Source organism: Peromyscus leucopus, chromosome 8b (genome assembly GCF_004664715.2).
Source record: "Peromyscus leucopus breed LL Stock chromosome 8b, UCI_PerLeu_2.1, whole genome shotgun sequence".
NCBI lineage: Eukaryota > Metazoa > Chordata > Mammalia > Rodentia > Cricetidae > Peromyscus > Peromyscus leucopus.
Genome location: NC_051086.1, coordinates 28,552,515 through 28,577,220, shown reverse-complemented (window position 1 = coordinate 28,577,220; position 24,706 = coordinate 28,552,515). Strand labels below are relative to the sequence as shown.

General features: G+C 42.5%; 1 protein-coding gene across 2 annotated transcripts in view; it reads right to left on the bottom strand.

Annotated features, from left to right (window-relative positions):
* Mrtfb (myocardin related transcription factor B) overlaps positions 1 to 24,706 on the bottom strand; it is a 161,710-nt gene that overhangs the window by 70,850 nt on the left and 66,154 nt on the right. The window contains exon 4 of one of the 2 annotated variants that reach the window (XM_028890039.2): positions 23,581 to 23,643. The exons of the other annotated variant lie outside the window; for it this stretch is intronic. Coding sequence (XP_028745872.1) covers positions 23,581 to 23,643 — 63 coding nt within the window. The remainder of the gene's footprint in view (positions 1 to 23,580; positions 23,644 to 24,706) is intronic. 2 annotated transcript variants of the gene reach the window in all.

The window sequence follows — 24,706 nt, the reverse complement described above, 5'->3', positions numbered from 1 at the left end:
CAGTCTCATAACTTCCTGCTTTGTTCAAGGGGTTGCACCTATGACTGTCATTTCTTTGGTGAAGACAATCTCTATCTGACCACGACTCCTAGTTTGGTGTTCTCCTCTAATCATACGTTTCAGGTCCACCTTCTCCTGCCCCATTCAGGAACTGAATGCTTGCTGTGGTCACTCTTCCAGGCCTTCTCTGTGCACAGAGCTAGGATGTGCTATTATGTGTTTGCATTTAACACATACACACATTTACATCTCTCTGTATTAAGAGATATCAAATACATCTATATTCAGATAGATACATCTGTGTTTATTTATAAATATCAAAGAACACAAATGCACCCCACCACTTCTAACTTCCAGCCCAACACCTATGGTTCACGCTCATTTTCTCATCTCTTTTCCCAAGAGTGAAAAGTGCCCTCCAGTGTCTCTACAACCCATCGCTGCCCACAGCCAGTGCTGTAGCCTTGCCCTGCACAGGAGATATCTCATCCTGACACACCACACCCAGTGTCTCAGGGCAGTTGCCTTGCTGGGACCTCACACCAATCTTTGGGTTGAACAGAGAGGAGAGTGAGCCTTGCCATGACTTTAGCAGAAGAAGTCCACAGTGTCACAGGACTTCCTGCCACATGTCCTGCACACCTTCATTGCCACTTGTTTCTATTGTCATGAGTGACATCTAACTTCAAATGATATACTGTGTGATTAAAGTCACTTCTACTTAAGATAAACTCCCCTTGCCAGTGTTTGTGTGTATGTATGTTTTAACCATAAATTGGCTGCCATAAATCAAGCCCATGTCCCCAGCACCAAGCACAGATATTTAATAAGCATGAGAAAAACTGTGTGGCTTAGAGTAGCAGTGCTTCAAGAAAGGCTTCAGGGATAAAATACAACAAACATGGCCCAAGGGACCCGCACACAAACCTGCAGAGGCAAGAGAGGCCCACAACACTGCTGATGAAAGTGCTCACCCTGGGGTGAGGCCAAACCCAGAAAGAACAGGGAATATTCTTCATATATATATATATATATATATATATATATATATATGTCATTTTATTTTAGATACTTTACACATTGTTGCATTCTGTATATACAGCTACTTTATGACTCATGATTTCCCCATTTTTTCTAAAAATGTTATTTGAATATTGAGTTTTTTTTATTTTTTAAATTACACTCATGACATTCATTAATTATACTCATGATATTAATCACATTTGTGGTATTCAAAGATTACATTTGCAGTATTCATTCAATTATATATATATAATTGAATATATATATATATATATATATATAAATTTTAAATGCCGAATGTCATTTATTGAAGGAGGGAGGAGGTCATAAATACAGGCTTACAGCACAATGGGAGAACTCCGGAGGGCAGAAGTTCCCTGATGTTTTACAATCTTGCATCTAAGCTGTTAATGCCCATTATTCAGGATACACAGACAAGGAACCTCCCTTAAGCATTCAGAAGGGGGGAACTTGGCAGGGAATTAGCATAGGGAGGACATCAAGGTCAAGGTCTGAAAGCAAGGCAACAGTTACCCAAAACGGGGGCCAGGGCCCTACAGGTGCCCCTTTTATTAAAAAATGAGCTTCTGACTTGGGTTGCGTGGGACGTCAGCAGATCACCTTACCCGTCATGGAGACGCCTGCTCAGGCCACACAGGTGCTCTGTCTTAGGTTGGTGAGCAACCCCCCCCCCCAGGTACTACCCGTCTCTGAATACTCATTATCATACAGGCTCAATCGTGTGTGAACTGCAGAGTTAATTGCTGCCAAAGATCTCAAAGTGGCACTGGACTTGCAATCTGTGTGTTTGACACAGAAAAGACCCACAGAGGTCCTATCCACCCCATAGCCAGCAGGGTAAAGGCAGCTGAGCCATTCAGGGAATATTCTTTTTTTTTTTTTTGTTTTTCGAGACAGGGTTTCTCTGTGTAGCTTTGCGCCTTTCCTGGAACTCACTTGGTAGCCCAGGCTGGCCTCGAACTCACAAAGATCCGCCTGGCTCTGCCTCCCGAGTGCTGGGATTAAAGGCGTGCGCCACCACCGCCCGGCCAGGGAATATTCTTAACGGGGCCTGTTCCACTGATGCAAGTCCTCTAAAAGCAGCAACACAAAGAGGCTGATGGGATTCTGACTTGGAGATGGAGAGAACATGGCTTTCTTGTCAATTCCACAGTGTGCTGCTCTGCCACAGAACTTCAGCTGTTGCTCTCTGGAGAAAGGTGAACTGGCAGCTTCCTGCACACTGGCTGGATACATGCATTGAAGAAACATTCAGTGGAGGATACACTTTGAGTTTTCTTCTAAGGGCACAAAGTTCCTACAACAGTTCTTATTCTGCATCCTTATTTCTTTCCTTTTTAACACTACAAACACTACTCTGAAATATGAAACCATTAGGTCATTACTAAATAGACAGGGTGACTTCCAATGGTGAGTTTAAAATGTTTTTTTTTTTTTTAAAGGAAACTAAAATTAAATAGTGCTATCGCTGAAATATGATCTTAAAAGGTCTCTATGTTTATCATTTAAACAATACATTTTGTCAAGGATGGTGGTGCATTCCTGTAATCCCAGCACTTGGAAAACTCAAGCAGGAGGATGGCAGTGAGTTTCAGTCCAACTGGGCTATAGAGTGAGACCTATTCTAAAAACCAAGTAAACACAAAAGATCCTCTGTTCCGAGTGGTGGAGCAGGGTGAAGAATAGCACACAGCCAAGGATTCCCCCACAATTCAATCTCAGCCCCATCTCTCTCATTACAGGGGCTTTGCTCCATGGCAACACTGACTCCATGTGAATGTCTAATGCCATCTTATGTCTTCCTTCAAGACATAGTATGGGTAGTCAAGAGATGATAGAACACTCACTAATGCTGAAAGAAGTCATTCAAAACCTTTCCTTGTTTCTAAGCTTTAGTCACATAAACACAGACAACTGACTGGAAGATTCATAACCAAGAGCGCTCCTTAGATTTTCTTCCAGCCAGTCCTCTGAGTTCTCAGAAGACATCCACAGCCACAAGCAGATGGGAGAATAGAATAACAGTCTTGAAACATTAGGAAAGATGTAAGGGATGACACGAAGGTGAAGTGAACCAAATCCTAGCAAAGATGGAGTGGTTAGTTATAACATTATAATCAGTGATGCTGAGTGGCTGCTGGACAGTGGAGTTACATCCCAATGCCCCATCACAGTATTTCTTTCCTAGTCATGTTTCATGAATATGTAATATCACAAGGTTATGTAACATGAAAACAAACATGCACCTTGGACATACATGTAAAGCATGGTATTTTGCACTCAGACCTCATGTATTTATTTTCACCCTCAGAGAAGTCTTTTAAAAAAAATCTATTTTATTTTTAATTGTGTGTGTGTGTGTATGTATGCACACACGTATGTACGGGTACCCAAAGAGGTCAGAAGAGGACACTGGAACCCCTGGGTCTGGAGTTACAGACTGAGTGCTTGTTGCTGAACCTGGTGGGTCTTCTGCAAGGCAGCCAGTGCTCTTAACCAATGAGTTATTGCTCCAGCCCCTTCATAAAATAAATAGATAAATAAATAAATAAAATTTTAATTGTGTTTTCATTTCTCAAACCTAGAAAAAACTCTGTAGTGACCTGGACAGTTACTTTGTAACCAAGTAGGGGCAGCTAGTAAAGAAAATGTAATGACAGTCACATCAATAGAAAGCAAAGTGACAGTTTCATCCGAGCTGGCCCAGCAGGAAGCTTCAAGGCAGGTGAGTTAGTTGTCCTCACTCATGCTGTGGGTTTAGAATCAACATCAAGGAGCTTCTGCTTTGTATCCACGTAAGTACCACTAAACACAAGTTTATCCGTCATGCATCCTGATATTCTCATGAGTTCCAGACCAGTCCAGACTACACAGTGTGACTCTCTCAAAAAATCCAATGAAAACAAAGAGCAACAGAAAAAACATATTAGGTATCAACAACAGAAAAAAAGAAGGAAATTCCTACTAATTAAGAAATGTAGGAAGCTCTTGACTACACAGAAGTTGGAATGAACCGTCAGTCAGTCCTCATATATAGACAAGACAACAGAGAATCATAAAGATCTCTAAGACAGTCTGCACATTTAGTATGATCCCAATAAAAATACCCAGTAGCTGTTCAATAAAAGCAGACAAGCTGACAGTTACACTTACATGGAAAAAATAAAAACACCCTAAGAGAGGCAGGAAAACATACAAAAACAAAAGTCATGTAGTGGAGAGGGGGCAAAACCAACTGGATTTGGAGAGAGCTTGGCAGTCAGACCAACTGCTCTTGAGAGGCCCTGGTTCTGTTCCTAGCACCTACACTGTGTGGCTGACAGCTAGCTGTAACTCCAGCTCCAGGGGAATCCAATGCCTCTGGCCCTCATGGACAACTGCATTCAAGTTATCAAGTGTGCACGGGTGTACACACACACACACACACACACACACACACACACACACACAGACACACACACACACACACACACACACACACAGAGTTAAAAATACATCTTAAAAACAAAGAAAAGGACAACAACAACAAACCCCTGAGAGGCTCATGGATCTAAAACAAACAAACAAAAAATTCAAACTCTCTGGATACTGTGAGTGAGGATCAGGGTTTTTCTAGGTTCTAGCCATTAGAAAAGGTTTTCAAAGTTTGACCCAAGATGCAAATGTAATAGATGACTGACAGATTTTGGCCACATTAAAACAAAGTCCCAAAGTACGCCAAAAAGGAATATTCATAATGCTTCAAAAACAAAGAAGTTCAAAACCCTGCCAAAGAAATGACCAGATCATTTGTCCCCACACATTAAGTATTTGGAAGTAATTGTTAAAAGCAGAAAAAGATGTTCAGCTTTACTCATTAGCTTACTTACACAATTAGAGAAACTTAAAGTCACAGCAAAATATCAAATGGTGCAGCTGTTCAACATACTTGGTTGCATAACCTATGGGAACTCATTTTTCCTTTTTCTGTTGGCTGGAATGTGAGCTAATGTCCAACAGGAAGGACATGGGCCAGCCACATGTGAAAATCAAAATAAATGAATGTGAAGAGCCCACCACACTGCAGAGAGGGCAGAGTCAGACACACCCTGTCCATGCAAGACTGCAATGCTATGTACTGGATAAAAATAAAAGGACACAGAAAAAGACTCACTCACTTAGCAGATATTTAAAAACTAGTTTTACTAGAATATGAATTATAAACCACAAAGTTTATGTGTGTAAAATGCTGCTTTATTTTTCACAGTGGGATGGACTAGCAATACTGAATCTACTTTATGTGTATTCTAAAATTAAACAATAGGAAAAGAGACACTGGTTGGCTATGTTGATCAGTATTTGTCCCCTTGATACCGTCTAAAAGAGCCTGGAGTGACTGAACCTCAACAGTGCCTCCATCAGACTGGCCTGTGGACAACTCTGTGAGCATTTCCTTGATTACTGACTGGGGTGGGAAGTAGACCCCTAGGCGAACACAGGCTGTATAAGGAAGCGGACTGAGCAAACTGTGGAGAGCAAATCAGGTTTTCAGGATCTGCTCAAGCATCTACATCAAATTCACACCTTGGCTTCCCCTGATGATGGACCAAAACCTGTAAACCAAATAAACATGCTCCTCCCCAGAGCTGGTTCTTATTAATGTTTTATCACAGCAATAAAAATAAAATCAAGACACTAAGGTGTACAGCTAGTGAAACAATAAGCCAAGTGAAGAAGAAGCCCATAGAGTGTGAAAGAATCTTTGCCAGGTATTCATCTGATAGAGTTTTAATATACAGAATATATAAAGAGTGATCCAATTAAAAAGTGGACTATGTCTCCGAACAGAGATTTTGCAAAAGAAGAAATCAAAATGGGTAATAAATATCTCAAAAGTGTTTATCATCCTTAGAAGTCAAGGAAATGCTGATTAAAACAACTTTGAGATTTTGTCTTACCCCAGTCAGAAGGGCTAAGATGTAGAAAACAACTGAAGAAAAAAATGTTGGCAAGGATGTGGGGAAAGGGGATATCCTCATTCATTGTTGGTGGGATTGCAAACTGGTCCAGTCACTCTGGAAATCAGTGTGGAGAATTCTCAAAAAGCTAAAACTAGATCTACCAGATGACCAGCCCAAACGACTGGACATCCCACTCCTCGGACACTGGCTCGTCTGTGTCACTGCTACTCTGTTCAAAACAGCCAGGAAACTGAAACAAGCTAAATGTCCTTCAAACGATGGAATACAATTTACATGCACACTGCAATTCTCTTCAGCTGTAAAGAACATGAAATCTGCAGGAAGGTAGCTAGAACTACAGTGTATTATATCGAGTGAGGTAACCTAGATCCAGAAATGCAAACACCATCTACAGTTCTAGCTTCGAATCCTCAGATTGAATACATAGCCCGGACTAAGCACAGACAGATGTGAGCACATAGCTTGGACTACAGCAGACACATTTGAGCAGATGGCCTGTCAAAAGCCAAGAGAGAGGAGAGAAAGATCTCTGAGGAGGGAAGTAGCAGGACTCAAGATGCTACAAAGGAGGACACAGGAGGCCCTCCCACCGGGGCCTCTAACTGAGGAGGGGAAAGAGGGGGGTGGGGTGTCAGAGGAGGGGTAACACTGAGAATGTGAAAAAAGGCTATAGGGATCCATTTTATGCTTTTCTAAACATACATTTTATATCACACATTCACACATACACATACATACATACATACATACATACATACATACATACATACATACATACAGTTTAAATGAAGCTCTATCACTAGAAGTGATAATGCTTCCCCAGTAACAGGTAGGAGAAACCTACCTACCTGTTGGTCAGGGAAGGCCAAGACCTCAAAACAACACAAGAATTTTGTCATTGCCGTGGGTTGGCTCCCAGAACCTGACGTTAAGTCCCTATTGCTAAAGACACCATAGACTTTGAACAAAGGACTCAGAGGAACTGACCTGGAAGCCTCTGCTCTGAGAAGCAGACGGTGCTAAGCATGTTGCTAAGGGAGAAAATCAATACTTCTACCCAGCTGTGAACCTACAAAACACACCAATGACCAGCACAGCAAACTATGCCTGAAGATGTAATAATAATGGCCTTAGATCTTGGCGGTAACCAGCTGCTGTCTAACTGGACTTGAAGCCTGCTCAACAGGCAGGGAGCCATGCCTAGCACTGTAAACCTAGCCAGCTACTCATGACTGGTGAGGCCACAGAACCCAGAGGAAAACCTGTTACTGCTACCTTCCCAAGCCAGTATAATTCTAGCTCCTTCTAAATTTACCTGTATGCCCTCAGATAAACGCAGCTCTCACCCTTTATCAGAGAAGCTTCTTTTTGCAGAGGTCGGAGACCATTATAGAAACCCACGACTGGTAAAATGCAGTGAACCATTCTGTGAGGTGCCCAGCCCTAATAACACATCTACAACACAGCTGGGCCTCCCCCGAGGCTAAGGGCATCTCAGGCAGAGGGTAGAGGGCTGTAAAAGCAGAGGAGCAGGAGGTCTGTGGTGACATATATGACAGGGAAGCTACAGCCATCAAGTCTCAATAATCAAGCTACCTAAACAAGACCCAAACAAGGACACCACCAGCTCACATGGCAATGTAGATGGGGGACTCTCACAAACCCTCCCCCACCCCCAGGAAGAGCAACAGGCAATAATTACTACCAAGAGAGAGAGACTCAGTCTTCTCCAAGGATGAGCCCCAGACTGGTTACCCAATACTAAGTGGTAAGCCCTAAAATCAAACAGAGATGAGCAACACTAAATGGACTAGTAAGCAGTGTGTGATTACAGGAGGTTGACAATAATCAAAATATATTATATACATGTGTGAAACAATGGAATCATTATTTTGTACAATTAATGAATGTTAAAAATGAAAAAATAATAAATAAAATGTTGAAAAGATATTTGATAATGGGAGTCTGTTTCTGCCTATCAGAAAAATGAGTTACAAACACAGAAAGGGGGAGGCTAAGTGAAGCCTATAATGCCGGGGCAGGATGCCAGAGGCCTCAGGGACGCCATAGTTTAACAGTGACAGACAGAAACAGGTATGTGTGAGGGCTGGTTCCATCACACTCACGGAGAGATCTGAAAGCAGTGCAAAGGGGCAGTAAACACGCCTATTTCTGAATCTTGTCTACAAATATTCTACTAGCAGGAACAATTTTTTTTTTTTAAAGAATGGCTTACTTCAGGGTTGGTGCAGAAAAGTATAAATTGAACCTAGAGCATCTTGTCCAGAGAGCAAACAGGTGCTTACAGAATGACAGGTCTTATCACAGTGATTCAGAGGCCAGCTTGAAGGAGCTGCATTGTCTAATTCAGATAATTTTAGTATTAAAATAAGGAATATTAACAGTTTATACCTATACAGTCCATGATTTTATGCCAAGATAAAGTATGAATGAAGGGACAGATGGAGAGATGGGGAGGATGCTGGTACTTAAAGTAGGGTATCCTCTAATCTGTGCACAGAACTAAACAGAACAACACCACTCAAGTTAATGATCAGTTCTTGCTCTAGGCAAGAACCATCAATGACATAAGATATTTGGATAGTGTCAAAATATTTCTCCACAGACATTATCATGAAAGCTTAAATGGAAAAATAGTAAGATTGACACTGTTAAACCCAGAGGTAACCTGTACTGGCCAAACAGATGCCATGCCATACCTTCCCCCCCAATGAATGGGAAACATAACTTCCCAGCATGGAGGGCTACCAAAGCATATAGCCTGATCAAATTGTCACCTCTTGGGTGCCAGGAGTCAAGCCTCAAATAAAGGTCATTCCACAAAATAACTAGTCAGTACCTCAAAGGTGTCACAGAAGACAAGAAATAAGATTAGAGAAATGTCCATCTTACAGGAGAAGTGGAGAGCTGGTGACCCTGCACTAGAGCACAAAACAAGACAGACATATTATTATTTCTTCTTTTACAAAGGCTATGACTGATTCAACTGGGGGACCTGAGTGGTGCCTGATGTTAGTTACTAGTAGTGAGTCAATTTCACATTCTCATTTTAACACTGTGGCTACATAAGAGAGTATATTTTAGGTAACCATGCACCTAAGTGTCTAGCACTAAAACATTAGGAACCTACTTCCATGTGGTTCAGAGAAAAAGCCACATCTAGACATGGAAAGGGCAATAAATAAATGTAAAGAAAAGTAATGATAACTGAGCAGAGTATCTACTGAACGAGTTCATGAACTATGTAGCCAAGGAGCTGGGATTATAGACATGGGCTACCACACCAAGCACACTGAGCTTTAAAGAGATTTTTGTTTTATTTTATACATGTATGTGTGCAATTATAAATGTGCCCATAGAAGTCATCAGATCTCTTGTAGCTGGAGCTTGAGTCCTCTGCAAGAGCAGTCTGCATTCATAACCACTGAGCCATCTCTCTAGCCCCAATATTATACTTAAAAACAAAAACCATTATCTCCATTTATTTTCACCAGAAAAGCAAGTATCAGGAGGACCAAGAAGAGTCCTGTCCTTGTGGATTGACAGCCTTGTGCCTGGAGCTTTCTTTCACTGTCCCGGGCACCCTTCCATGCAGCCTGTAAAAGCGAATCAACATTATCCTTGAAGTTCAAGTAAAGACCAAAGAGGAACTGCAGTTGAGAGATTTGGAACCTTACAGGTTACAGGTCTAAAAGTATGAAGTGAGCAGTGTCTGAGCCCAGCTCTTCAAGATTCCCAAGTTCAGTGATAAAGCATGTTTCCTTTCTCAGAGCAGACTTATTTTTATTGGGATTAGGGTTGATTCTGCATGAGAATTGAGGGGACAAAACTGAAGACAAAACAAAACAAAACAAAAACTAACAGTGGTGTTTGGCTTGAGATATTAGCACATTCTCCTGTACGAAAAAAGGCACGGGACTCCTGGTTCCCGGAAACAGTTTCCAGCATGAATCTCTTGTCTGTTCTGAGCTTTCTTTAAGCCAAGAGTACACCAAACACCAAATTACTTGATGTATGGCTTCAAAGTCCTGGCTGCCCTGAAGATGAATCTTATGGCTGAGTAGCCTAAAAGCCTTGGGGAAGCACTTCCAGGCTGCTCCTCCTTCTTGGCCACTGTTTGTGTTGCTCCTCTGAGGCCTTGGAGCATCAAGTACTCTTCCTGCTGTACCTGTGTGCACATTTTCTCTATCAGAAGAAGCAAGACGAGTCCTGTCCTTGCTGACCTTAGGCCCTGCACCCGGTGCTTTCCTCCACTGTCCTGTTTTAAAATGATTACAGGACAGCTACAGAAATGGTACAAAGAATCCCTGCCATTACATTACAAGATGATCACAAGATGGCAACTTGTAGAATTCAAATTAAAATCTCATCTTGGGATGAGCACAAAGTATGTATGTATTTCTATTGAATACTGGTGGAATTCTCATGCTGGGTGTGAATGACACATTTTTTTTTAAGTTATACTAGTTTACACACTCAACAGTTGTTCTGTATCCTTGACACCTCTGGTGTTTCCTATGTTCTCCAGGATATATGCCATTCTTCACTATTCTGATGACTAAGGACTCATAGACTTGGGCACCCCACAGATATCTTCCACTGTCAACCGTCTTAGTTATTTTTGTACTGCTGTGATGAGACACCATGACCAAGGAAAGGTATAGAAGAAAACGTTTATTGAGGGCTTACAGTTCCAGAGGGTTAGAATCCATGACCATCATGGTGTGGAGCATGGCATCAGGAAGGCAGGCATGGTGCTGGAGCAGTAGCTGAGAATTTACATCTGAGCCACCAGCAGGAGGAGGAGGGGAGTGAAAAACCTCAAAACCCACCTCCAGAGACATACTTCATCAAACAAAGCCACACCTCCTGAGCCAGTGGTTCTCAGCCTTCCTAATGCTGTAACCCCTTAATGCAGTTAGTTCCTCATATTGTGGACCCCAACCATAAAACTATTTTTGTTGCTATTCTATAACAGTAAATTTGCTGTTATGAATCATAATGTAAATATATGTATTTTCCAATGGTCTTAGGCAACCCCTGTAAAAGGGTCATTGACCCCCACAAAGGATTGCAACCCACAGGTTGAGAAGCACGATCCTAGACAAAATATTCCAACATGAGTCTAGAGGGCCATTCTAGTTTGAACCACCATATGAACTCATTGTCCGGGCTCTTGTCCATAGGTTAGACTGGCCTGCACGGATCTTTTATATACTATGGAATAGTCTTTTACTAAACCTTCCATTGAGATTCATTTCTTAGCATTCTGTGGGTCTTTTAAAAAACTCTCAACGATGTGCTGGTGCATAAGTGTTCATAACTTTTTTTTTTTTTTTTTTTTTTTTTTGAGACAGGGTTTCTCTGTTTAACAGTCCTGCTTTCCCAGAACTTACTCCATAGACCAGGCTGGCCTCAAATTCACAGAGATTTGCTTGCCTCTGCTTCCCAAGTGTTGAGATTAAAGGCATGTGCTAGCATGGCCTGGCTAAGTGTTTATAACTTAAATACAGCATAACTTATAAGTCCTATTTAAAATTTTCCTGCCCATGTCAAGGTCATGGAAATATGTCCCCCCAAAGCTTTGGTTTATCACAGTTGGATGTTTGTGTATGGGAGGAGTGAAAGGTAGATATGTTTCCCCTGGACAGTTAGCAAATCTAGATTAGACCACTGTTTCCCCATGGCACTTCCGGAATGGACCAGGTAGTTGAGTGTTGTCTATTCCTAATTCCTCTATGCTGTTCCCCTGGCAGACAGCTTCTCTGTCTCAAGTCCTGCAGTATCACATTAGGCCTCAGCTCTGAGTCAATTCTCCGGCACTTTTATCTTCTTTATGACTGCATGGCAATTCTTGGCGTGAAGACACAATTCTAAATAATGTCCTGTAATCTACTAAAAAGAACAGAATCAATGACACCCAGCTGATAATGACCATGAGTAACACTCTGGTTTCTACATACTATGCCCCACTAAAGGAACCAGAGATTTGCAGAGGAACAGCTAACCCTAAAATCAGGTCAATGAACATTTAAAAGGTGATGCAAAGATGAACAGGAAAAGGTCAAAAGTACACAAAAGAAGAATACAGTCACAAAGGGAGCTTTATTATTTAAACTGAAACTAATTTGTGCACCAAAAATGATAATGGATGGCTCATGAAGTAAAGGCACTTGCCACCAAGTCCAACCACCTGTAACTGACAGGGTGAAAGAGAGAACTAATTCCAAAAGGCTGTCTTCTGACCTCCACACACACACACACACACACAGAGACAATGGTGACAGTTATGGATGAAGAGCCTACAAATCCCTTAGAGGAGTGAACCTCTCAGAATTCCAGAAAGAATGTCAGAACTGGAAATCATTTTCAAGTAACCTTATAACGATTAGGGAAAAACTGTCATTTAAACAATAGGTGAAAGATGGCTGGGACACTGAACAGTCAGGTCTTAAGATCATACTACGTATTAGTTGCAGAGAATAAGAGATACTTTAATCTCAACCAACAGTGGGTCAACCTGTCACTCACCTCTTGATGTGACTCCATGAGGACAGAGCACCCATGTCATACTCTTCCCTGAGCCTCCTACAACAACCCAGTCAGACAAATAAAAACTGGGGCCATTCTGCAAATACTCCAAAATACTGCAGATACTCCAAAAGTGTCACGTTGCAAAAAGCATTAGGAGAAATTAAAGTCTATCAGCTAAATACATGGAGCCTACTTGGTAAGATCTTAGCTGAAGAACACAAAAGTAAAAGGGACATTTCTAAGGAGCACAGGGAGAGTGGGGATGGGACACATCTCAAACACTGATGTCACACTCATGTCAACTTTAGTTAACAACAGCAAGAATACTGGAGGACATCTATTCTTACAAGATGCGGGTATATGTGGGCATGCCTACAATCTGCACACAGATGAGATTCTAGGGACTAATAAACTGTTGTGGCTCCAGAGTTAAAAAGAACATGAAAGAATAAAAGAAAAAAAATTTAAAGGAAAAAAAAAAAAGAACATGCAAAAAGGCTACTACTCTACTGTGGAAAATTAGAAGTGAAAAATGCTCATGTGTACTTTACCATAGAAAAGATAGTTGATTTATAAAACTAGTAAAGCAGATTTTTATTTTATTTGTTAAATGTCGAATAGTTTGTTATAAAATAAATTGCCAAAAGAAGGTGATCTATTTTGGGCTTTTCACTTTCCTGGAAAACGAAGTATACTTGTTTAGAAGATTAGTAAGAGGGCCAGTGAGCTGGCTGACTGAATAAAGGCTCTTGCCACCAAGTCTGAGGACCCAAGTTCAATCCCCAGTACCCACATGGTGGAAAGTAAGAACTAACTCCTGCAAGCTATCCTCTGACCTCCACATGAGTGCAAACACACACACACACACACACACACACACACACACACACACACACACGCCACAATAAACAAACAAATGTAATTAATTCATTAAAGATTAAAAAGAATCAAATAATTGTTGGAACATTTTTCTTACTAGAGAAATTCTTAAAAAGTGTTCATTCATTTCATGGAGAACTTTTTTTTTTTTTTGGTTTCTCGAGACAGGGTTTCTCTGTGTAGCTTTGTGCCTTTCCTGGAGCTCACTTGGTAGCCCAGGCTGGCCTCGAACTCACAGAGATCCGCCTGGCTCTGCCTCCCGAGTGCTGGGATTAAAGGCGTGCGCCACCACCGCCCGGCTCATTTCATGGAGAACTTTTAAAACACTAGGCTAGACTGAAGACACAGACTAAACTGTTATGACGCTGGCTCTCCACTGCAAGGTGCTGAGCTATGAAGTCACTCTTCCTCAAGCAGAAACACCGTGAGGAAGGTGTACGGATGGGAACACACAAAGGCATGAGAGGGTAGTCCCACAGGTGGCAGTGAGCTTTTGTCAGCCTGGATGCTATATTAGTGTTCAGCATGACATCTGCAGTAGTTTGAGTAAGAATCCTCCCCCACAGTCTCAAGCACTTGGTCCCAGGCCTTGGTGCTGTCTGCAGAGGGTTAGGAGGTGTGGCCTACTGGAGGAAGTAGGTCACTGGGGGCGGGCTTTGAGAGCTCGAGGCCCCACTCTGCTTGTAGTTTGCTCTCTCTGCTTCATGCTTGGTTCGGGTATGAGCTCTCAGCTTCCTGTTCCTGCCAACATGTCTGCTGCCTGTCAGGCCTCTCTGCTCAGCCATCATGGACTCGTATCATCCACCCGGTTTTCTAAAGCTCTCTTGGTCACAGTGCTTTGGCACAGCAGTGAAAGGTGAGTGAGACAGCACTGCAATACTTGCTGCCGCACGAAACAGAAGCAGAGCGGGAGTCTTAAGGAGGCTGGTGGCTGACTTCTGGAGGCTGCCGTAGAGTATCTACAAAACTACATTTCCCAGTAGCCACTCTGCCTATTTAGCCTCCTTGCACCTCAGGTTTTGGGGCACATGAAATGTAAACAGTTACATCCTATCTCATGAGTTCAATGCTTTGTCTCTTTGAGGAAGAAAACCTGTGTGTGGAATCCAGGGCTGTATCTGGCTGCAGACCCATGGGATCTAGGTCTACTTACCGTGTAGCAAAGAGGAAGAATGTGGCAAAATGCAGCACCACACAGAAAAACTTGACACAGCAGCTTTGTTTGTAGATGTTCACTGCTATATCATCACAGGGAGCGAAGACAAAAATGTAGGTTGTTTTTGTAAGTGGCCCAGTGACTAAGAAGGTCAAAACTAAGTGCTAGGTATTATCCAACTGAGCATCTCAAAAACGAGCCAAGGGGGCCGGGCGGTGGTGGCACACGCCTTTAATCCCAGCCCTTGGGAGGCAGAGGCAGGCGGATCTCTGTGAGTTCGAGGCCAGCCTGGGCTACCAAGTGAGTTCCAGGAAAGGCGCAAAGCTACACAGAGAAACCCTGTCTCGAAAAACCAAAAAAAAAAAAAAAAAAAAAAAAAAACGAGCCAAGGGAACTTGGCTTCTGAAGCTTCTGAAAGGGCACAGTATGGAGAGGAAACCTCTTTTTGAAAATATCCTACATTAGCACATTACATCATCTTGCCCCTTAATTTAAATGGTCAGCTATGAGTGGCAGCCGTACTTGCAAGGTTAGCATTTCGGAAGGTGAGGAAGAAGGATGTCTAGATCTAGCCCCAGCCTGGGCTACAGAGTGAGACCTTGTCTCAAAACAAGTTACAGACAAACCCAAACCAAAGCATGTGGGTTAATAAATTAGAATTCTATACTGTGAAACTCCTTTGATAAAATCTCAGTCTGATGACGCGACAGTTCCAAGTGTCCATCAAGAGCTGATTCTAACTTCATTCTGCTCTTACTTGGCTTCCTGCACTAACTAGCAGCAGGCTTCCTGGACCTATTGGGCACCACCTGGACTCACTAGCTTCTTGATGGTGCTGTTGACCTACGCTAGGTGGTTCATCTCCATCTCTAGTGCATTTTGGTACAGATGCCTAGTACACTCAGCCTGCTATCAAATACTCTCTGCTGTCTTTCAACTCATCTGATTCCATGTGAGATGGGGTGACAGTAGCACATGTGGGGGAGCTGAGGTGTAGACCTTAAACCAACAGCCCAATGATAAACTGGGGCACAGCCTTTGGAGGCCAGACCACAGAAAGTTTGATTATGTGTTAGGATTATGCTGAGATAGGGTAAGCAGTGTGACCAAGTAATCACAGTGATACCCTATTTTATTTCCACCACCTTGTTCAAAGTATGTAACAACGTAACATTTTTCCTTAAAGCTTTTGTACTGATCTATGATGAATGTGAAGAGTCTACTTGATCAGCTTTAAGTAGAATCCCCCAACATCAGAATACAGTAACAACTTACCAAATCCCTGATATTCCACTATGTTTTTAAGGTTGTTTTTCCTCATTGATACAATGGCATTAGGTGTACATGATGAGGAATACATACCACAGCAGAGAAAGGAGACAGGCATGGCGGAGTATTCCTGACATCTCAGAACTTGGAAGTCTAGGCACAAGGATCAAGACTAAAAGGTTGATAAAGAATGAACACATGTCACTCCCAGGAAAACGGATGTGACTATAGAGAAGACATGGAAGCAAATGAAGCGTGTCTCAGAATGACAAATGTTTCCTTTCTCTCACTGATGGGTCCTTTTACAGAGGTACACAGAATCCTGCATGAGGAACTGTCCAGGGAACAAAAGGGACTAAAGGGAGGCAAGAAGGGCACAAAAAGGGAGGGTAGAGGGCGCTGGGGCAGGTGTTTAATATACAATGTCATCTCAAATCACAAAGACAGAGAAGAAAAGGAGGAAGGCGTGCGCGGGGGTGGGGGGGTGGGGGGTTTGGGGGTGTGGTGGGGTGGGGAGCAGGAGCAGTGTGCGGTTGTCAGCTGATGACAGAGCTGCCCCACCCCTCAGGTCAGAGGGTGGAGGGAGAGTGTGCATTCTTGATAAATTTATAATTTATTCCTTGTTTTGTCTTAGTAGGATCTAGATGTTCCTGACAAGGAAACTCCCATTTGACACACATGTGAGAGGAGAAGTCCACCCTGGTCATCTTTAAGGGCTGATTCAAATACTCTGGCAAAACGATTTTTTAAAAGAGAAAACAGTACGTAATTAGTTCTTTATTAATGAAGAATAGATTCTGCCAACCTGAGAAACCTTTCCTCCCTGTGCTTACAAATAGAAGAAAAATGAACTTCTAGAATGTTCTCCTCTGGCACTGGCTCCAGGAGACCCTCCAGGCTCAGAAGTGTTGTCATGACGACCTGCTGGCTACTCCTGCAGTTGAGACATGAAGGCTACTGTCCTTACTCTCTCACCAACACCTTGGTCTCACTCACTCACTACTACCCCAAAGCACCAATAACCAGCACTGAGACACCAGTGCGGCCGTAGTCTGATCAAAGCACATCCCAGAGGACAGGGCACAGGCCTCAGGCTAAAATGTCAATTCCGGATCCCATAGATTTGGCCATGAGGTGACCTAAAAGTTACTCAATATCTACCAAGCTAAAAGCCAGTGCTTTTTAAAGGAAGACAGCAAAACCCAAACCTAGACACTCAGCCCGGCAACACTCACAGTGTTACAGCCAATAACAGCCACAGGCCATTTCCAGGAAGCAGGGAAATGCAACTCCTTCACTGACTTCTGCTATTTTTTTTTTCTTTTCTTGTTTTGTTTTTAATAGATAGGGCTGTCCTGAAACTTGCTGTGTAGATCAGACTGGCTTTGAATTCAGATCCTCCTGCCTCTGCCTCCCAAGTGCTGGGATTGAAGGTGTGTGCCACCATGCCCAGCTCAACTCCTTCAATGAAATACAACTCATACCACAGAAGACCATTTCACACAGAAGGCACAAAATGTCAGAAAAGGAACTATTAACAATGGCTATGACTGAAAGAGTATTCAACAGGAAAAGATGGCTCTATTTGAGGAAACAGAGTATAAGAAGGAAAAACAGGACTTGTTGGGATAAAGCTGTAACAACGAAAACATACACTCTACTCGGTCTCAATGGAAGGCTGAAGAGAGACCTATTTTACTAGGTGGTATTAGTGCCACTTTCTACCTAAGTTAAAAAAAAAACAAACACTTAACACTTAGGGAGTGTGAAAGTAAAATAATCTTAAAAATTACCATGAAAAAAAAGGCAGGAAAAGAACCTAGACAGAGAGAGAGAAAAAAGGGACAAACAAAACCACAAGAGGATGGGTTCAAACACAGCTACAGCTACAGCCCCAACCAGACCCGCCTTTTAGTACTCATGGCTTTGCTTACTCAAGTGATTTGCTTCTCATCAACAGAACACAACTTTGAGGGGCTAATTCTGTCTTCCTAGTCCTTTTTTGCTACTGGATGCAAGAGAACAAGCTGTCATTCTGGAGAAGCCCACGAGGCAGGTATGAGGGTGGCTTCTAGCCACCAGTCAGCATGGAACCCAAGGAATGGGGCTCCGCTGAGAACTGCAGGCAAGCTTACGAAGAGGACCTTCCTGAGCTGGTCAACTGATGAACTCCAGTCCCAATGACAAAGCTGCAGGTTCCTGAGAGACCGAGAGCAGAGGGGACCAGTTCCACCAGGCCTAACCGAATTCCTGACCTATGGAGCTAGGAGATGACAACTGCCCACAGGTTTAGCCATTACTGAGTGAGTATAACTAATACGCCACGCACAGTAATTACTGTAAATACCAGTGAGCTAAATACTGCACTCGAAAGACATTATCAAATAGGAGTAAGAAAAATTCAGTTCTATGCAGTTTATAAGAAACCACCTAAAAATACAGATGGTCCGGACCTCATGTCATGCCAAGTGTAAAAAAACACTTTAGAAGAAGGCTCATTACCTGGGATGAGGGTGTTCAATGATGTGAAAGGATCAATTCATAAAAACAGATGAAATTTTAAAAAGAAGGTGCTTAAAATGAAGCTCAAGAGGCTGGAGAAAGCTCAGATTAAGTGCACCTGTAGAAGACTGGAGTTCTGCACATACACCAGGTGGCTCATAACTGCCTACAATTCCAGCTCCAGGGGATTCATATGTCCTCTTCTTGCCTCCATGGGTAACCCCCCCCCACACACACACATATACACACAGACACAAACACATATACTTAAAAGGAGACCCAATTGCAATCACTGTTCTAGTTTGCTTTCTATTGCTGTCATAAACTCTGTGACCGAAAACAGCTCAGGGAAGACAGGTTTCATTTTAGCTCATCAGGAAAGGAAGCAAGGGCAGGAACTTAAGGCAGGAACCTGGAGGCAGGAACTGAAGCAGAGACCATGGAGGAGTGTGCTTACTGGTTTGGTTCCCATGGTTTTCTCAGATTGCTTTCTTATAGAATCCAGGATGGAGGCAATTCCTAATTGAATTCCCTTCTTCTCAGTTTGTGTCAAGGTGACAAAAATTAATGAGCATATTATCTTATAAGAAACCTCTAACACATGAGACAAAGATTATCCTGAAGGATCCAGACATGGCGGCACACACCTGCAACCCCAGCATGTACAATGCAGAGGCATTGAGGACTGCCTCAAGTTTAGAGTGTGGAGTAAGTTTCAGGCCAACCAGGGTTTCACAGTGAACCTTGCTCTGCAAGCAGGAGGACCTGAGTGCACACGTAAGAGCCAGACATGACAGCAAACATCCACAACTCCATTATCGGGAGTGTTCAACACTAACAGATGGGCCACTAGCCAGCCAGTCTAGGTGAATTAATAAACTTCAGGTTCAGTGAAGAGACCCTGCCTCAAAACCAAACCAAAACCAAACAAACCAACCAAACAAACAAACAAGGTGCAGAGTAATTGAGGAAGACACAGATATCAACCTTCATCCTTTACATACTTGTACACACATGCATACACAGCACTTACATATACCACACAGAGAGACTTACTCTGAAAGGAAAGTAACCCACAAGGAAAAGAGGCAGTTTTAAATTTCTGAATACACGTGGAACACGTGAACAGAAAGTCATCAGTGACTGCAGACAACACTTCCTAAGGGGACCTGGTAGAAACACAACCTTCTATCCTGGAGGTAACAGGAAATAATCACAGCTGCTTGTAAACTGTACACATTTCTGTAAAAAAGTATAGGGAACGTTAGCTCCACAGATGAAGAAAATAAAAATCAAGATACTTTCTAAAACCACTTAGCCAGGAGTCACAATTCCTCAATTATTTAAATGTCAATATTTTAGTCTGAACTTGATTTCAATGGCTAATACCTTATCTTGAACTCCAAATCATGACATCTGTAAACCCAAGTAAAATTTCCTATACTTTGAAGGTGCTAGTGTCTGAATGGGAAATGTTCCTCACAGGCTCACATATTTGAACACGTGGTCCCTGGTTAATGGTGCTGCTTGGGTGGGTTATGGGGAGGCGTGGCCTTGCTGGAAGAAGTATGTCTTTGGGGGTGACTTTTGTGAGTTCATAGCCTCACCCCACTTACAGTGGGTTCTTTACCCTACGTGTTTGTGGTTGAATGTGATCTCTCAGCCTGCTACAGCGACATGCCAAGCCTCCCCAGACATTATGGACTCTCCCTCTAGAACCATAAGCCCAAAGAATTGCTTTTAGTCAGGGAATTTTATCCCATTAACAGACAAGTAACCAATAAAGTCTATATTGTGTTTCTGTGGAAAGCACCTGACCATCAAGCAGGTACTCTATGACAAACAAGCACCCAGCTACACAAGTAGAGAAACCACTAGTCCACCAACACATTCCAGTTCTTTGAAAAAAAAGAAGGAGGTTAGCACATGTACACATGGGGCTTTGAGGGGAGATGGAGACAGAGACATGGGAGTGGGATTGAAATTAGATCCAGTTAAACATCATTATTATTCCTGGTTTGGGAAAAGCACCTGTCCACATATCTTTTTCAGCATTTATATTTTACACCCTCATCAGGAGCCACACATTTCAATACAATCCAGGATATTCAATAACTACTTGTGACCAATTTATTACTTCACTTCAGTTTCCTTCCTTTCCTCGCCCACCCCTCTAAACTAGGGGCATTTAAAATATCCTGGATTCCCAACAGAATATGATAAAATGTATTTTCTTCCTATTGCCAATCTGAAGGGGCTGGCTGAGAACATACAAAGTCTATTTGCTCATGTCCTTTAAAAAAAATCATTCAAAACATATGACAACAGAAATGGATATGGAATCCTAAATTACCAGTTGTGTAGGTCTCTCTCTCTCTCTCTCTCTCTCTCTCTCTCTCTCTCTCTCTCTCTCTCTCTGTCTGTCTGTCTTCTTTCAAGACAGGATTTCTCTGTGTAGTCTTGGCTGTCCTGGAACTTGCTCTGTAGCCCAGGCTGACCTGGAACTCACAGAGATCCACCTGCCTCTGCCTTCTGAGTGCTGGGATTAAGGGTGTGTGCCACCACCGCCTGGCTTTGTGTAGAACTCTTAACAGTTGAATTCTATGGATTCATCTACGGGTTAACTCTTTGAAAAGAAACAGGAGAATGCAAACAAGGCTCTAAGAACAACATTTCCAACCCCTGATAAACCACCTCTCCAGTGTGGAATCCTGTCCACCACTGGAATTATAGACAAGCCACTCAAGACTTTCAGGGATAGCCCCAGGACTTTTTAGCATTTAAAGCCAAGTATAAACCCAATCAATCCTAATTACCTATTTCCTTAAGTAATCCAGTTTCCAAATCCCTTGGGTCCTGCACTCCACATTTATTTTTAGTTATATATAAAGTTAACAGGTGTCGTCACTGAAAGACCTTTCAGAACAGCATTCTAAGTGACTGCAAATGTCTCTGCTTTTGTGCATGTCAAACGTCACTGGAAAACAAGCCATAGCAACATAAACAAGTTCTTAATAGCCACATTCATTTTTTAACAGGTCATTTCTGGATCTAATCTAATTTCTTTGTTAAATGGTCAGGCCATAATAAACAAAATCAGAGATGTGTTTATTCCAGAGGTTTCCTGTAGCTAAAGTGAAGAAAATTTAGATGACAACCTAGAACAGGACACCTCCTTAAACATCACACATTACTTCATTATACCGAATATCTTCTTGCCCAGCACTGACCGTTCACATCACAGGCCTTCAGCATCTCAACAGCCACATCTACTGACTTAATCTCCTCAGAACAAGAACAGAGGAGGGTGAGCAGCTGCACCAGCCCTGGGTGGTGGAGGCTCTGTTCAGAAGCCTGCTGACTGGACCCGCCCGACTGCAACTCCCGCAAGTAGCCTGTGAAAATGTCAGCTTGGAGTCTGTTCTGCAGGGCAGGGTCCCTAGAGAGCCTGAATGTTGGCCTGTTTGTCTTTTCACATGCTTCACAATCTCAAAGCCCTTCCTTGTAGACACTGACTGATGCCCAGGGAATGCTAGGATTGTGGGAACTGGCAGGACCCACGAGAGACAACTTCATGGGAAACCTGTGCCCACTGCTTTTGCCTTCTCAGGGCTCAACAGATAAGCTGGTTGTTAGTGCTGTGAAGGTGAAGGACTGGCAGGAAGAAGCTGTGTGCCATTTTATTTTCTTTAAAAAGAAATAATTGTGGAAACAGGAACCAAAATTACTGGAACTACTAAAAACAAAAAAGCAAACACATCAAGTTAAAAAATATCACTGGGGGAAACCTATAAAAATGATATCCATTTCTCATGAACAGATTCTCTGAGCATCTACAAGTTTTAAGCACTACAGAGATTCACCTATTCTCCTGTCAAAGCAATCCCACAGGGCAGGACTAGGTGTGGCTCCCAATCTGCAGGTGGGAAGCAGGCAGAGGGAGGAAAACACACAGCTAGGAATGGTCCAGCTAGGCACTGGCCCCTGGTTGGCACTCTTAACTGACCTGTGTGTTGCTCCTTGGAGGCTCTTGCTGGTCAAGCATGTAATGTGAGCATGACTGCTCACAATGCGCCTGCCCTGTGTGTTCTTTGAGAATCATCTCTACACTGCTTGTCTGTGTATGGCCAGGGGAATTGCTTCTAGAGACCCACATGTCCAACAGCTTCACAGGACTACACTGCACTCTGAATTTCTGACCTTGTGCTAGCAGCTAGAAATCTAAAAATTATTTTAAAGCAAGGCACACAATGGTCATCTCAATAAATGCTTGCGAATAATATTTTTAAAAAATATCTTTTGGTAGCCAGTAAGATGGCTCAGCTGGTCAAGACACTTACTGCCAAGCCTGATGACCTGAGTTCAAGCCTCAGAGCCCATATAGTAGAGGGAAAGAACTACACTGCCTTTACACGACATTAGCACACGTGTGCACACACTCATACACATTAATAAATAAATGTAAAATAAAAAGCCATCTTTATTTCTGTCTTTGGAGTGCCAATTTTCAACACATTGGGAGAAGCTGGCTAACTGGCAGCCCAATCAGTATCTTAATTGCCTTGTCAGGATGATGGTGTCTATTCCAACAGACAGCAAGCCTGCCAACCACGCAAACACTGGCAGGCTCTAAACGCAGGCTGTGAGAGCCAAAGGTGAGTGACAAATGAGATTCCCGCTTTCCTTATAAACACAAGGTCAAACAGCAAAATTCTAAGATGGCGAATAAAGATATTAGCACTCTCAATGAAAACAGCAACATATACATCAAGAAAAGAACATCTATCATTTGGGCTTAAAAAAAAAAGTGAAATAGTGCCTTTTAAACTGACAGACTGATGCCACCATCAACACATAACACATACCTGGCCAACCTCTGAGAGCCACAGGAAGAGATACTGCATATTCTAAAGTAGACACGTTATTTTAAAAATAGCATCCATCAAGTCAATTTTGCTTTCTTTTTGACAATGAGGAGCATTTGACTAACAGAGAGCTCATATGTATGTTTAATAACATGACACGTGACTACTCTGGAGCTATGGAAAATTCATCAGTTGGCTGAGATGGAAGCATATTTATGGTTCTGCTGCCTAACAAACACAAGACCAAAGTGAAAAAGAGACAGAGGAGTACATGATGTGATGAGAAAGGGCCGAGAGAGACAGACAGTGTGATGGGTGGACTATGACACAGAGTGCTTCTCGGACTTACCAGTGCTCACAGACTGAGCCGGCAGAGGAAGCTGGAGTCCTGACTCCCCAGTGACTATACTTCCTGTTAATAACAGTGAGGCAGGAGAGCCAAGAGCATGGTTAAAGGAGTTAGAAAACACTGGGTATGACTGCTTGTTAGTTTGAGTGATCATTAACTAGAAACCAAAGAGAAAATTCTAATCCATTTGCTGTTCTCATCCATCCTGTTGCTTTCTGTTACAACAGTACCATGGTATTGACATCTTAAAGTATAAGCTAAATGACACTGAATAAAAATACTCATGGGCCATGTTTCCCAACACCCCTCCTCTATTAACAGGGTCTTCACAGGGAGGGCAGAGTGCAAGTGCAAATGTCTCTTTTCTCTTCCTCGATCCTCACTGAGGGACAGCGACTACTACTTCACACATCTGTTCACTCTTCACCAGTCCAATGTGTCTAATAAAACATGCAGTAGATTCCAATTTTAAGAAAATCATCTCAATTTATGTAAAAAATATACTTCTTGAATCTAGTACCTAGAAAAGCCTTTTAAAGTGTTTAGGTTATGCATTTCTATGTGTTATGATGATATGATTTCAATGCTAGCTTAAACTAAATTGCTCATTACTATCATTCTCTGAGTTGCTCTGTCTTATATAAGGAAATCATCGATGTCCCAGGAGCATTTCTGTAAGAGACACCAGATAAATGACTCCGAATGAGGTGTCGGGGGTGCTATAAGCCGCGTCTGTGGTCCTGTGAAACTGTGGGCTCCAGCGACCCCTAAAACGCATATGGATAAGCATTATGAGCATTCTGGCCTTCTACTGCTGCACCATTTAAGATTCCTGCCTAGCTCAGAGGTGTGGAAAAGAGTCCATCTCCTGCTCCCTCCCACCAGGCATATACTACAAGGATGTGTTTGACAACACACTGAAGCAAACTAAATCCTTACCAACAACTGTCTGAATAAAAAACAGAGCAGAAAAAAGAGGGCAGACAGGTTATAGGTGCATACTGACACTGTGAAACAAACAAGTTTTTAATAGGTGACCCCAGGCCATTATGAAAGGGAGCACCTCACCTTAGGGCTTACCAGGCTTCTTTTTCCTTCTGAAGGAAACACCACTGAAGAATTTTGT